General features: G+C 49.0%; 4 protein-coding genes across 4 annotated transcripts; 3 read left to right on the forward strand and 1 right to left on the reverse strand.

Moving 5' to 3' along the window:
- Window positions 1-1,680: 1,680 nt before the first annotated feature.
- Window positions 1,681-2,148, forward strand: MYCTH_2123216 (uncharacterized protein; the record flags this gene model as incomplete). Its single annotated transcript, XM_003659533.1, has 2 exons — window positions 1,681-1,731; window positions 1,858-2,148. 2 exons carry the CDS (start codon window positions 1,681-1,683, stop codon window positions 2,146-2,148), a joined length of 342 nt encoding a protein of 113 aa, XP_003659581.1.
- A 339-nt stretch (window positions 2,149-2,487) lies between these two features.
- On the forward strand, window positions 2,488-2,985 carry MYCTH_2123217 (uncharacterized protein; the record flags this gene model as incomplete). Its single annotated transcript, XM_003659534.1, has 1 exon — window positions 2,488-2,985. One exon carries the CDS (start codon window positions 2,488-2,490, stop codon window positions 2,983-2,985), a length of 498 nt encoding a protein of 165 aa, XP_003659582.1.
- A 4,529-nt stretch (window positions 2,986-7,514) lies between these two features.
- Window positions 7,515-8,216, reverse strand: MYCTH_77342 (uncharacterized protein; the record flags this gene model as incomplete). Its single annotated transcript, XM_003659535.1, has 2 exons — window positions 7,515-7,949; window positions 7,997-8,216. The coding sequence occupies 2 exons, from the start codon at window positions 8,214-8,216 to the stop codon at window positions 7,663-7,665; spliced, it is 507 nt and encodes a 168-aa protein (XP_003659583.1). The 3' UTR covers window positions 7,515-7,662.
- Window positions 8,217-11,045: 2,829 nt separating this feature from the next.
- On the forward strand, window positions 11,046-13,978 carry MYCTH_2296812 (uncharacterized protein). Its single transcript, XM_003659536.1, has 2 exons — window positions 11,046-11,065; window positions 11,179-13,978. Exon 2 carries the CDS (start codon window positions 11,260-11,262, stop codon window positions 13,924-13,926), a length of 2,667 nt encoding a protein of 888 aa, XP_003659584.1. The 5' UTR covers window positions 11,046-11,065; window positions 11,179-11,259; the 3' UTR covers window positions 13,927-13,978.
- The last annotated feature ends 99 nt before the right edge of the window (window positions 13,979-14,077 follow it).

The following is a 14,077-nucleotide window of genomic DNA, read 5'->3' on the forward strand; positions in this document are numbered from 1 at the left end:
GTTCAGGACTACCACCTGTCTCCCGACAGGTAGGGCCAAAACCCCCGGACATGCCAATATAGCCGGACAGGTATACGTCCAAATCCGCGTCCAATTTTACCAGCCAACTCCCTATATTCGAAGATATAACCACTGCCACAAGCCTAGTTAAACCTACTCTCCTATATACGATGCCTCTGACTAACCAAATCTAGGAACCGGCTAGTATATGGGCCGCTAAATGGCTCCTTACCGCTTAAGCTTGCCACCGAACTAGCCATTTACCCTATAGAAAGTAACCTAGTATTCGGTATATAGCTTAGCTATTTAAGACTAGAAAGACCTAGGTTAGCCGGCACTTGAAGTCTTTAAAGGATACTAGACTTCTAGCTACTAGTAGTAATATAGTTAGAAGACCTTGGTTGCTTCGAAACGACGAAGATTTAGCCCTCGAAGGATATACGTATTAGCTTATTAAATCTAGTTCTCTTGCTACTAAAGATCTTCTCTAAGATGCTACTAACCATTTATAGGCATGTTGTGATCTTCCCTACCCTCTTATTAACAAGTACTAGTAGTCGTATTAGAAATAGGATTATCTATAGTTTTAGCTAATATTCTTTAAACTAGTTAAAGTAAACTGACTTTTGGCTAAGTAGTAGGTAGAAGAACTAGAGATATTCTTTAATAAGCTTAAGGATACTATCGAAAGCTTTAAGATTACTATATCTAGCTATTAGAATATAGATAAAACTAGATATATATTTATAATATTAAATAGGTAGTTTAAGATCTTAATAGTTAAAATAGATAAGAAGAAGAAGGTTAGTTCCTTTCCTTAGATACTAATATAGAATGCTTATTATAGTATTTTATTAACTAGAGATTTTAGACCTTTATAACTAAGAGTTAATAAGTATAATTAGTATTAGAAACGCTATTAGTAATACTATCCTAGTATTCTATATCTTTAAATAGTAGCTATTAGAAGATTAGGATGTCGATAGTCTTAATAAAGAGATTTAATTTTATAAGTTAAAGATGGTATTTAATAATATTAAGATTATAATAGATTAGATATAATATTTTAATAAATACTCCTTTACTATCTATACTAAGTTCTAACAACATGGTATAAGCTTCAAGGAATGGTTTAATTATAATTATTATAACTTTAATCCCACTCTTAATATATACTTTATTAATCTAGACGACATTACCCCTAAAGATTTAATCTATATATCTACGCTATTTGTCACGGAAATATGCATGCAGGACGCCGCCTGAGCCGCCTCCCCCGACAGGCCAATAGGACAGCAGGCACGAACGGACCAATCAGGAAAGGATCACGCTTGGCAAAGTGATCCATACACTATGGGATCACTACCGCAGCCGTGATCCAGACGGCAAAGGATCACTAGGTGAAGAGTGATCTCAGGATTATATATACATGTAGATAGTCACTCGTTATGGTGGACTCTGGGAGTTCACCAGTGGTAACAATCACAATCACAGTACTTATACCAAGCATTGCTGATTACTGTGAGAGACAACTATAGTGTTGTTGTGAACCCTTCGGCTTCACCGAATCCCTCAGACGACCTGCCTGCTTGTCCCGCCCAATCCACCTCCGTCTGGACCCTTTCAGAAGAAGTCTGAGTTGGGTTCGTTACACGTTGTTACCACTCCCTTTGTTCTGTCATGGTTCAGAACGGAGGTGACTTCGACCTCGACACCGACATGGCTACCGACGTCACGGCCGAACAACTGCTCGCCTAGCTTGGTCAACTCCAGCAGCGGATCCAGGAGTTGGACTAGAGAGACAAGGCTGCTCAAGCTCGAATCAAGGAACTCGAGAACCGCGAGAAGTACTTATAGAAGTTGGTCAACGAGGCCTACGCCAAAATTGAGGCACTCGAGGGCGCCAAAGCGAAGCGTATCAAGATCGAACCACCTGGCAAATACGGAGGAACCAAGGAGGATCTCGTAGGATTCCTGACAAACCTCCGATCCTACTTCCGGCTTAATGACGACAAGTTTCCGGACGACAAAGCCAAAGTCCTCTACGTAGCCACGAGATTGGAGGGCAAGGCACTTAGATGGTTCGAGCCTACGTGGAACGACTATCTCACTGAGGAAGACGAAGACGACCGAGACGCGTTCACGTAGGCAGTCTTCCGATCTTACGACCGATTCGAAGAAGAGCTTCGGAAAGTTTTTGGCGACAAAGACGAGAAGATTCATGCGCAAGAAAGACTTGCCAATCTCCGACAGACTAAGTTAGTAGCCTCCTATGCCGTACAGTTTAGACAGGACATGCTCAAGTCTTAGCTTAACGACGAGGCGTTGATGCAATTGTTCTACAATGGCCTGAAGGAAAAGGTCAAGGACGAGCTGTATAAGTACGATCGGCCTGAGACTCTGGATGAATATATCGTACAGGCTATCAGGATCGATGATTGACTCTACGTACGAGAGTAGCAGAAACGAGGTCGAATGAACGGAACTATGGTTAAGGCTAACGACAAGAAAAAGCGAGCGTACGTCAGTACCTCGTACGGGACGTACCCCGGAGCCATGGATGTGGACGCAGCGCAGAAGCAGGACTGGAAGAAGACGACCCAAGACAAGTCCAATGTCACCTGCTATAACTGCGGAAAGAAAGGGCACTACAAGCGAGAATGCCGAAGCCCGAAGAAAGAGTGGAAGCCAGTCCCTGGAAAAGAAATCGCGGACATCGACGAAACCACCAAGGACGTCATCGAAGTAGCGGCCACGAGCTACGAAGACAAGGGCAGTGATACGGACAGTCTCGGACACGACGGCAACGGTGAAGACGAACAAGCACCGTACTCCGAACTGGTCACTGTGGACCCAGAGACAGGTCTTGCCGAATGGGACACGGCAGGAGAATACGCACCACCAATTTCGATTCTCCTAGCCTTGAGTCAGTGGGGTTTTATAGTCATGCAGAGGCGGGATGGATCGTGGACAACCGACACCTAAGGAATCGAAAGACCCGGACCTAATGCTCTATTCCTCTAGGAACGAATCGAATGGTACCGTAACGAAGTTTTCCGACTTAATACGGAACTGCGCGAACGGGATGGGCGCTTGACTCGACTCGCCTAGTAGAGCGATGAGATGAAGGACGAAATGAGGGAACTCCGACGTATCGTGGAAGCTATCAAAGGAGAACAGCCTGTGATATATGATGGGCCCGATAGCTATGCCGAGCATCTTGACGATTAGCAACTTAGTAACGACGTGCGGAACCTAGAATACCAGTTCATGCGCGCGAATCGCGGAAAAGACGAACGTACGTGGGAAAGCTACTGGAAGAAACACTCCTATATTAGCACTGGAGTACCTACGGTCCACGTACAGTAGGAAGGATTCGGGAAAGAATTCCAATACCTCCCAGGCGACGCTACGCGACTGCACCCTCGACATGAGGCACATGCGCAAGTGCCCTGGTTCCAGTGTGTGGCATACGAATGCCGATACCACTTCCGCGACAAATTCGAAAACAATCACTGGCCGACCCGACAAGAAAATGAGGACGGAAGCTTACGCCCTGTGGAATGGGTCTACGATGCAGGAAACAGAGCGGCCGAATTGCTCTGGAAGATCGAAGCCCGCGATCTAGGAAGCATCACGATAGTTCCAAGACGAGCCTGGCCTAGGCACTGCGGAACCGGACGAGACACATGGGACTCGTGCTGGAGCAACGATTGCCTCTATTACGCGGAAGAAAAGAAATTGCAAATTCGGGAGCTTCAGACGAAGCTATGGCACGCACGACGGAAAGCAGAACGAGCCCAATGGTGGGAAGCCGCAAGCACTCAATGGCTCACGGAGATGAGCACGATCGACGAAGCCGCTATCAGCCGAACAACCGGAGAGGTCAGCACTGACCTGGGAAACGGGTTAGGGCCCTTCGAGGGGCCCGGAAACCATTAACGCCTGCGTAGCGGCGAGTGGTAGCGTAGTATAGGAGGAACTGGCGCAAGAGACCACTATACCGAGACCTCCCAGCAGAAACATAGGAAATCGCCGCAATCTTTGGACGACGGCGGCAAGACAAGCGATTGTGGATAACAGTATAGTGGAAACAGTACGAAATGCTCGTACTAGTGGACAGTGGAGCAGAGATGAATCTGATTTCGCCGACACTTGTGAATTAGCTACGGATACCCTGGAGAATGAAGCGGAAGCATGGCATAGTCAAAGGGCTATTTCCGACGCAATAGGTACGTAGAGAGACCGAACCGATCGACATCACTGTGGCAGGGAAGACCACAGCAGTCGTATTCAGCATCGTGGACATAGGTAACGACAAAGACATGATATTGAGGTTACTATAGCATAAAGATTACGACCCGGACATTAGCTAGAAGAATGGTGGCCACCTGCGACCCCGAACGGAGTTATATTCGACCAGCGAGATGGGGAGCGCGCAAGGATCGCGAGCGGACGATGCTCAGAGAAAGGCATGTCCTACGGATCCACCGCAAGAGACGGACAGTGGCAGGCAGACCACTACGGACTCTGGAAGAGGCGGCACAACGACATCGATATCGCGACAGGAGGAACGAGCTGAACCGCCGATAGCTGTTCTCTCCGTTGACGAATGCGGAGCACTGCAACTGGAGCAGTGGGTTGAGACAGGAGAAATCGCCAGCATCGCCATGGACGGAACCAAGTTCGCATACTATCAGAAAACCGAGAGACGAGACAAGACTGGGGAAGTACCGAAGGAATACGAAGGACACCTAGCATTCGAACCGAAGCATCTAGAAGGATTACCAGAACACGGCCTATGGGATCACGAGATCAAGCTCAAGGAAGGAGCACGACTGAAGTTCTTTAAGATTTACCACACGAGCCAGACACAGAACGAAGAACTTAAGCGATATTTGGAGGAGAACCTTCGAAGAGGATATATCCGCCCGTCGACATCGCTAGCAGGCTACCCAATCCTGTTTGTGCCTAAGAAAGACGGAAAGCTACGGTTATGCGTCGACTATCGGTAACTTAACGAACAGACCGTGAAAAACCGATACCCGTTACCGCTGATCTCACGGCTCCGAGATCAGTTGGCAGGAGCCTAATATTTCACGCGTCTTGACTTGCCATCGGCCTACAACCATATACGGATCAAAGAAGGCGACGAGTGGAAAACGGCCTTTAGGACACCCTATGGCTACTACGAGTACTTTGTCATGCCATTCGGACTTACGAACGCGCCGGCAACGTTCCAAGCCCTGATTGATCAAGCTATCCGACCCTTTCTCGACAAATTTGCGGTATGTTATCTCGACGACATACTTATCTTCTCTAAGATGATGGACGAACACCGGAAGCACGTGAAAGCAGTGCTGGACGCGCTGCACGCGTATAAGCTATTAGTTAATAAGGAAAAAAGCGAATTCTATGTTAGGAAGATAGTCTTTTTGGGATACGAAATATCCCTAGGACAAATTCGGATGGAACCTTCAAAGGTTGAAGCTATCAAGAATTGGCCACAACCGACGTCAGTTACGGAAGTACGAAGTTTCATCGGATTTGCGAACTTCTACCGGATGTTTATTAGGAACTTTGGAGCGATCGTACGACCTTTGCACGAACTCACCAAGAAGAATGCCGAATTCCAATGGGAAGAGCAACACGAGCAAGCATTTACGCAGATCCGCAACGCCATTACTGAAGATCCAGTACTGGTACTGCCAGACCCCAAGAAGCCATTCGAGGTGGAAACGGACGCTTCAGACTACGCCATCGGAGGACAATTGGGACAACGAGACGAACAAGGGAAGCTACATCCTGTAGCCTTCTTTTCAAAGAAGCTCGATGGACCACGTCTCAATTATCCGATCCACGACAAGGAACTACTTGCGATTGTCGAAGCTTTCAAGGAATGGCGACCATACCTCAGTGGCACGATTGAACCGGTACAAGTGTATACGGATCACAAGAACCTGCGATACTTCACGACGACGAAGGAGCTCAACGGACGACAAATACGATGGGCAGAATTCCTCGCGGAATTCAACTTCGAGATCCGCTACAAGAAGGGCAAAGAGAACGCATGAGCGGACATCTTAAGCCGACGAACGGATCACACGAAAGGACGAACGGGAACAATACCACCGTTGTTCAAGGAACGAACAGACGGAACGCTGCATCACGAAACGCAGACACCCGTGAAAGATGATCCACTTGACTCGTTCCTAGAATGCTGCGCAATCTTTCGAGAAGAAAGGATCAACGAGGCATAGTATTAAGCAGCACCCGGACCAGTGGTACCTGACGGAGTGGAAGAAAAAGATGGGAAACTCTGGTACCGAGGCAAAGCGTACATCCACGACAAAGATCAACAGCTACGAATGATTCGAGAACTCCACGAGTCGAAACTCGGAGGACATAAAGGAGTCACAAAGACTGTCGCATAAGTCAAGAAACACTACGACTTTCTATAGTTAACGGCACGAGTTAAGGAAGTCGTACGGAATTGCGACATCTGTAATCGAAGCAAAACGGCACGACATAAGCCGTATGGGCTACTTTAGCCACTACCAACAGCTGACAAACTATGGAGTTCAGTTACGATGGACTTCATTACGAAGTTGCTAGAATCTAAGGACATAGCTACAGGAGTGACCTACGACAGTATTCTTACTGTGGTAGATCGCCTGACTAAATGGGCATACTTCTTTCCCTACAAGGAGTTATGGATAGCTGAATAACTGGCAGACGTGATCTATCGGCAAGTTGCATCAGTGTATGCTTGGCCGCAAGAATGGATCACCGACAGAGACACCAAGTTCGCGTCGAAGTTCTGGCAAGCGTTAATGCAACGATTGGGCGTTAACAGCAAGCTGTCAACAGCATATCACCCACAGACTGACGGACAAACGGAGCGACTGAACCAAGTTGTTGAGCAGTACCTCCGCTCTTACGTCAACTACCAGCAAGACGACTGGGTCATGCTGTTGCCAACAGCATAACTCGCTTATAACACGACGCCAACGGAAACGACCAAAGTCACACCGTTCTTCGCGAACTACGGATATGAAGTAGACCTTAGGCAAGGACCAGAGGTCACAGTGCCAAGAGCAGCAGTCAAAGCAGAATAGATGTACGCACTATACGAGAAGCTCAAGAAGGAACTCGAGTTTGTCAAAACTAGAATGAAGAACTACTACGACAAACACAGGCTCGAGGGACCTCGCCTAGAGAGGGGAGACAAAGTCTACCTGATTGTACGAAACTTGCGAACCAAACGACCAAGCACGAAGCTAGACTTTAAGAAGGTCGGACCCTTCGTTATCAAAGAACGAATTTCGACATCCAACTACCGACTATCGTTACCGTCATCTATGCGCCTACGGACGGATGTTTTTCATGTTTCGCTTCTTGAACCAGCACCGAAAAACGCCAAGGTTGCTATACACATCGAAGCAGAGGACGAAGAGGAAGAATGGGACGTCGAAGAAATTCTGGATTTACGTATCATCAACGGGGAACTGTAGTACCTGGTCAAATGGCTTGATTTTGGACTAGAAGATAACTTATGGGAACTAGTCAAGAATTTGAACTGCCCTGAGAAACTGGAACAGTTCCACCGGCAGAACCCGGATCGACTAAAGGCAAAACCGGGACAGAATCAAAGACGGCGCCCTAGTCAACAACGTCAACGCCACTATTGAGCTGCACACCCAGAACCGCTCCCGATTCCTGCTGTTCCACCTCTTCCAATTCATCCAAAGACGCAAGACCCCGGCGAACCATCTCCGACCCTCGAGACAACAATGATCGCTTTTGACGACGAATACGGTCCAAACGAGCTAGAGACTCGTCCAGACGACGCTGCGCTTTTGCCAACGAATCGTGGTCGGCACGAAGAGCCTCCTTAGCATCTTGTTCTAATCGGTCGAGGCGCTTTGATTCGTCTACAATGCGGGACACTGCGGAAGTCAGTACAGGAAAAATACACCAACAAGGGAATACGGACAAGATGAGACCGGAACCCCAGAACCGTCGTACGACCTTCCGCGACGAACGCATTCGCCGCAACGAGAAGAACTCTCTATCATACGGCAGCAGAGGCCGCGAGAAAAACAATGAGAACAAGGCATCACTTCGAACCCTAGCTCGTTGATGGCAGCAGCTAGGGCAATGCGCTCCTCGGTCTTTACGGATCTTTTTGTCGAACGCTTTGCTACACGAGACATGTTGTTAGCAGCATACAGAGGAAAGAGAGAAACACGGGAGACAACTCACCAAGGGTTGTTGGCGCTATTTGAAACGGCCTAAGATGGGCTTTCGGGTCGAAAGCCTTGAAGGAGGGGCATCGTGTCACGGAAATATGCATGCAGGACGCCGCCTGAGCCGCCTCCCCCGACAGGCCAATAGGACAGCAGGCACGAACGGACCAATCAGGAAAGGATCACGCTTGGCAAAGTGATCCATACACTATGGGATCACTACCGTAGCCGTGATCTAGACGGCAAAGGATCACTAGGTGAAGAGTGATCTCAGGATTATATATACATGTAGATAGTCACTCGTTATGGTGGACTCTGGGAGTTTACTAGTGGTAACAATCACAATCATAGTACTCATACCAAGCATTGCTGATTACTGTGAGAGACAACTATAGTGTTGTTGTGAACCCTTCGGCTTCACCGAATCCCTCAGACGACCTGCCTGCTTGTCCCGCCTAATCCACCTCCGTCTGGACCCTTTCAGAAGAAGTCTGAGTTGGGTTCGTCATACTATTAGAAGAATATATATATTAACCATTTATCCTAGATAACTTTATAGAATATTATAATCTTAAGCTTTATAAATACTACCTCTTATTTGACATTATTATTATCTTCCTCCCTCCCTATTTAATATATTTTATCTAGCTAATAGATATAGAAGTCTTTTACTATCTTAAGAAAGTATATTAATAACATCTCTAGTAGGTAGTTCGAAATAGTAATCTTATATTTACCTAGATAGACTTTATTAAAGGATTCTAGGAAATCTAAGATACTAGTTTTAAACGCTAAAATATTATAATAAGATTTAAAAAGACTAATCTTTTTCTATTAAACTAATATATCATAATAGACTAGATTAGGAAGAAAGTATTATCTAATATAAGTATTGGATATCTTATAATAATTTCTAATAATAAGTAATAGATATATATAAAAAAGGTATTAACTATATTTAAAAGTAATATCTTAAGCTTTTTAGTTTACTAATATAAGAATACTTTTAGAATATTATATTAATAGTAAATAAGAGTTAGCTAATATATAAACATCTAAATAACTTTACTAAAGATAAGAGAGCCTATCTAACTATACCATTTACTAAGAAAATACAAGGCTAACTTGTTAAGCTAATAAGAGAGGTTATAATAAGTATAACCATCTAATAGATTTAACAGTTTTAGGAGATCCGAGCTTAGAAGAGCGTTAAGGCAATTCGAGATACTAGCCAAAAAGCTACCTATATTACTATTAAGCAGATTAAACAAAAGTATAAAGAGGAATACAAAGTCTAGAAAAGGCAGCTGGAGAATAAGATTCCTAGTACTAATAGGCGTCGCCTTTGTATAGCAACCTTTACTAAATTCTTAGAAAAGACTAACAAGAATAACTATCTTCCTCTTAACGATAAGGACCTTCTCTAGGTTCTACTAAAGGAACGTTAGCTATTAGTATTTTTCGACTTTAGAGATAGAAAAGAAGTCCTAATCCCCTGGTTAGCTAAGAAGCCATTATTAGAAGTCAAATTCCTATCCCCTAAACGTCCCAGGATATAGATTAGCAGCGTGACTATAATGTTAATTAACGATAGCGACGATAACAGATTTGACTTTATAGATAGTAAAGATAGGTAGGAAGAGGATATCGAGTTACTATCTCTATCTAGGGGTAAGAAGGAGTCTCTATATATAGCTATTATAAAGGACATTAGGAGGTTTAAGAAGCGATATACCTATAAGTCTATAGTAGTAATGCTAGGGATAGAAGATAATAACTATTACTAGGAGGTTAAAAGAGAAGGTACTACTATAATTAGGAGTGTTAAGAGTAATAGGGATAGGGGGTATAATATAAAGGGAGAGGGAGACAAATGCGAGTCATATAATTAGTTATTTGACTAGTTATAACTAAGTAGAATTGAATTTTACTACGTTTTTAAGCTTTTTGGAGCCTAGTTTATAATTAAACTATTTGTAGTTATTTAAGGCTGTTATTATAATGGTAATTAAACCTAAATTGAACTTGATAGTACCTTTTGTAAAGACGCGAATGTATAGGAAATTTGGTAGCGATATGTCTGGCTATATTGGTATGTCTGGGGGTTTTGGCCCTACCTATCGGGAGACAGGTGGTAGTCCTGAACTAATTAGTTAGTAACTAACCACCGGGTACATGATACAAATAACTACACTAAAAAACTGACTAGTCAAGTGCAACCCTTGATTCCCGTGTTCATTTGCGTCCTCTATTAATCGTAGGCGTTGATCGATTAGTTATATTTCTTATTCTGGAATAAACCAAGTATAGCCATCCCTAATAGCTCGTCCAGGCGAAATTGACTGGACTGTCTGGAACGACGAGAACCCGGCTGGCTGGGGCGACTCCACTTGCTGCTGCGTATCAGCGAACAGCCAAACCTCGCTCCCCACCAGAAGAATCGTTCGTCCGCCGATGGCTAGTTTTGCTGGCGTAGGGAGCGCAAGCAGCTAACTAGTAATTCATACTGCGCAGACTACACTAGTGTACGGACCCGTGCGTTAGGGTTGTACTGTACATACTGTACACTACAAAGTACTGGGCAGCAAGTATTGAATCGGCCGGCCTCGACCCAACACGATCCGTTGCTGTCTCGATATCAGCGAAGATACCGCCGTGGCACATTTGCCATCTTCCGGGGATTCTTGCCAAGCCCGGCCGGTTCGTTTGATGACACGTCCAACCGAGCTCTCTTGTATCCACACGTGCGGGACGACCCGGTGTGGGTGCTGTGATTGGGCCCTAGGCCAGTCCAGCTCAAGAATTAGACTTCCGAGGTACGGAGAGTGATTGGGTATGTGTGTGTACACTATGTATGTACAGTAGTCTATGTATGTACTGTACAGTACATACTTGGTAATTCCTGCCCGGCACTAACCAAGGTCATCAGCGTACAGTACGATTTGATAATTCCCAAAAAAAAGGGCAACAAGACGGGGGGTCGCAATAACCTTGGCAGGGTCTGACATTGATGGCGTCCACCAAGACCGAGGGGCTCAACGTGATCGCCCTCGTATCCGGTGGAAAGGACAGCTTTTTCTCTCTCCTCCACTGCAGAGCCAACGGACACCGCATCGTCGCCCTCGCCAATTTGCATCCGGCACTACTACCACGGAGGCAGGGCTCCTGTGATGGCACCTCGCAACCCCGGCTGGACGCCAAGGTACCCGCCGGCGAAGCGCCTAGTACCGCCGTCTCGCCCCGGGCTCTAGAGTCAGCTCCTTGTGGTCCTTGTGATGGGCCGCATCTGGGATCGGCCAAGGATGCGCGCCCTCCCGCCGTGCTCCCGGGTCGCGAGGGTGGAGTGGCTGGAAATGAGGCTACTCCCGAAGTGGACGAGGATGAGCGGGATCTCAACAGCTTCATGTACCAAACGGTGGGGCACCAGGTGATCCCCCTCTATGCCGAGGCTACAGGCATTCCGCTCTACCGCCGGGCAATCACCGGCCCTGCTGTCCAACACGGAAAGGACTACGACGCGAATCGCCATCGGAGCTCCACCGCTTCTCCGGCCGGGGGATACTCCGATGAGGCCGGAGACCCGGAGAGGGCGGACCCTGACGAGACCGAGTCCATGGTCCCGCTCCTCCAGGACATCAAGAGGGCTCACCCAGAGGCAAATGCTATCTGCGCCGGAGCCATCCTCAGCACATACCAGCGCACGCGCGTGGAATCGGTAGCGATCCGCCTCGGTTTGACGCCGCTGGCCTATCTGTGGAAGTTTCCCGTCCTCCCGACCACAGGTCCCTCGGGCCCCGTCGCAGGGGCGGATGCCCAACTGCTTGATGACATGACGGCGGCGGGCCTGGAGGCCCGCATCATCAAGGTTGCGAGCGGCGGCCTGGACAGCTCGTTCCTGTGGACCAACGTTGCGAGTCCTGCGGGGAAGGCAAGACTCGCCACGGCCATGCGGCGCTTTGGACCGGCCGAGACGGGCGCCGTCATTGGCGAAGGCGGCGAGTTTGAGACGCTTGTGTTGGACGGGCCGCCGACCCTGTTTCAGAAACGGATCGTAGTTGCCGAGGAGGACCGCCGGGTGGTCAGGGAAGGAGGGGGGAGCGCATGGCTGAGCCTGCGGAATGCGAGACTGGAGGTTAAGCTGACGGGCAAGGAGGGTGGAGGTGATATCAGGATCCCCAATCTGCTCGACCCGGGCTTCGTCAGCGTACTGGACGCGCTGTCGGGCTCCGAGACTCTTCCGACATCTCAGATAGGCTCACACGCGCGAGACGAGGAGTTGCCCCGGCTGGGAACTCTTCAGCCGTCCAGCCAGGGGCGGCTGGAGCAATGGTCGTTTACCAGCAGCAAATCAGCCTCGGCCTCCATAGGAGCCGAAACACGGGGCATCGTCGAGCATATCCGTCAGCGTCTCCAGCAGCGGTCTCTCCCGGCCTCTGCCATACTAAGCGCCACAGTCATCCTGCGTCGAATGGCCGACTTCCCTGCCGTCAACAGCATCTACGGCACGCTCTTCGACGCGCCCAACCCGCCTTCTAGGGTTACTATCTCGTGCGGCGGCGCGGCGGACGCAAACATCGCCGTCTACCTCACCGTCCACACCGCCCTCCAGCCCAGCCAACGCCACGGCCTGCACGTGCAGTCTCGCTCGTACTGGGCACCTGCCAACATTGGTCCGTACAGCCAGGCCATATCCGTCCCCCTGCTGAGTCTCGGGAGGGCGGGAGAGGCGGATGCCCCCTCTTCGTCGGGCCCGCGACTCGTCACCATCGCCGGCCAGATCCCACTCGTGCCCGCCACTATGACCCTGCCGGACGGCGCGCTGTCCCTGCAGCTTACCCTCTCACTGCAGCACCTCTGGCGCATCGGAGTCGAACTGGGTGTGCAGTGGTGGACCAGTGTCGTGGCGTACTTTCCGGCTTGCCGCTCACCCGCTGGCGACGAAGGGGAGGAGAGGTCGAAGAAGATGGAGATGGTGCAGAGGGCCAGGATGGTCGGCGAAGCTTGGAGGATGGCACACATGTCGAATGGCAAGGACCAAGGAGAAGACGACGACGACGACGACGACGATGACGAGAACGGCCCGGATCTGTGGGACAGGCGGTTTAACCCGCAGTATATGGCCTTCTCCTCTTTCGGCGGCGAGGAAAGGAAGGCGGACCCGGCACTGCCGGATCGGTCTGTCCTTGCGCCCCCTTCTCGGGGAAGGAGGCCGCCAGCGTTCGTGGCCGAGGTGGATGAGCTGCCGCGCGGGGCGGGCGTCGAGTGGCATGCGCATCTGGGAATCGCGAACGCGGACGAGGGGAGCGTCATTGTGAAGGAGGCGGTCGCAGTCGAAGACAAGGGAGATATACACGTGGCGCAGACGATCATTCGTCCGCCCGGGGAAGAGGAAGGCGTGAGGTTTGTGCAGACTGTTGTGGCGGAACAGCTCGGCTGTGGCAGGTCTGGAGAACATGGCGACATCACGACGAGGGCACTGGCGCAGCTGGGAGCGGTCGATTCCACCGAGGAGCCTGCTGCGGTGGTACGGTATGTGGACGTCGAGGTGCTCAGGGCGGCTGGTGAGCGGGGAGTGCCGCAGGAGGGTCGTGGACCAGTGGTGCCGTGCAGGTCGCTCTGGGATGGGGACGGAAAGAGACTGGCAGCCGTGTCGGTCTACCACAGCGTGTTTGAGTGAAGAAGGGCTGCGATCAGACAAAGGTAAACAGAGAGAAAGGGGGAAACCAAAGAAAAAGTAGGAGAGGGGAGGGGGGGGAAGGCTGGAGGCGGGGGGGGGGGGGGGGAGTCGTCATGTAACTTAGCCCTTCTTAGCTCTACAACCTCTGATC

This window comes from Thermothelomyces thermophilus, chromosome 1 (genome assembly GCF_000226095.1).
Source record: "Thermothelomyces thermophilus ATCC 42464 chromosome 1, complete sequence".
Lineage (NCBI taxonomy): Eukaryota > Fungi > Ascomycota > Sordariomycetes > Sordariales > Chaetomiaceae > Thermothelomyces > Thermothelomyces thermophilus.

Excerpts from the sequence above, each read along its gene's own strand:
- MYCTH_2296812 (XM_003659536.1), top strand. The coding sequence starts at position 11,260 with ATGGCGTCCACCAAGACCGAGGGGCTCAACGTGATCGCCCTCGTATCC.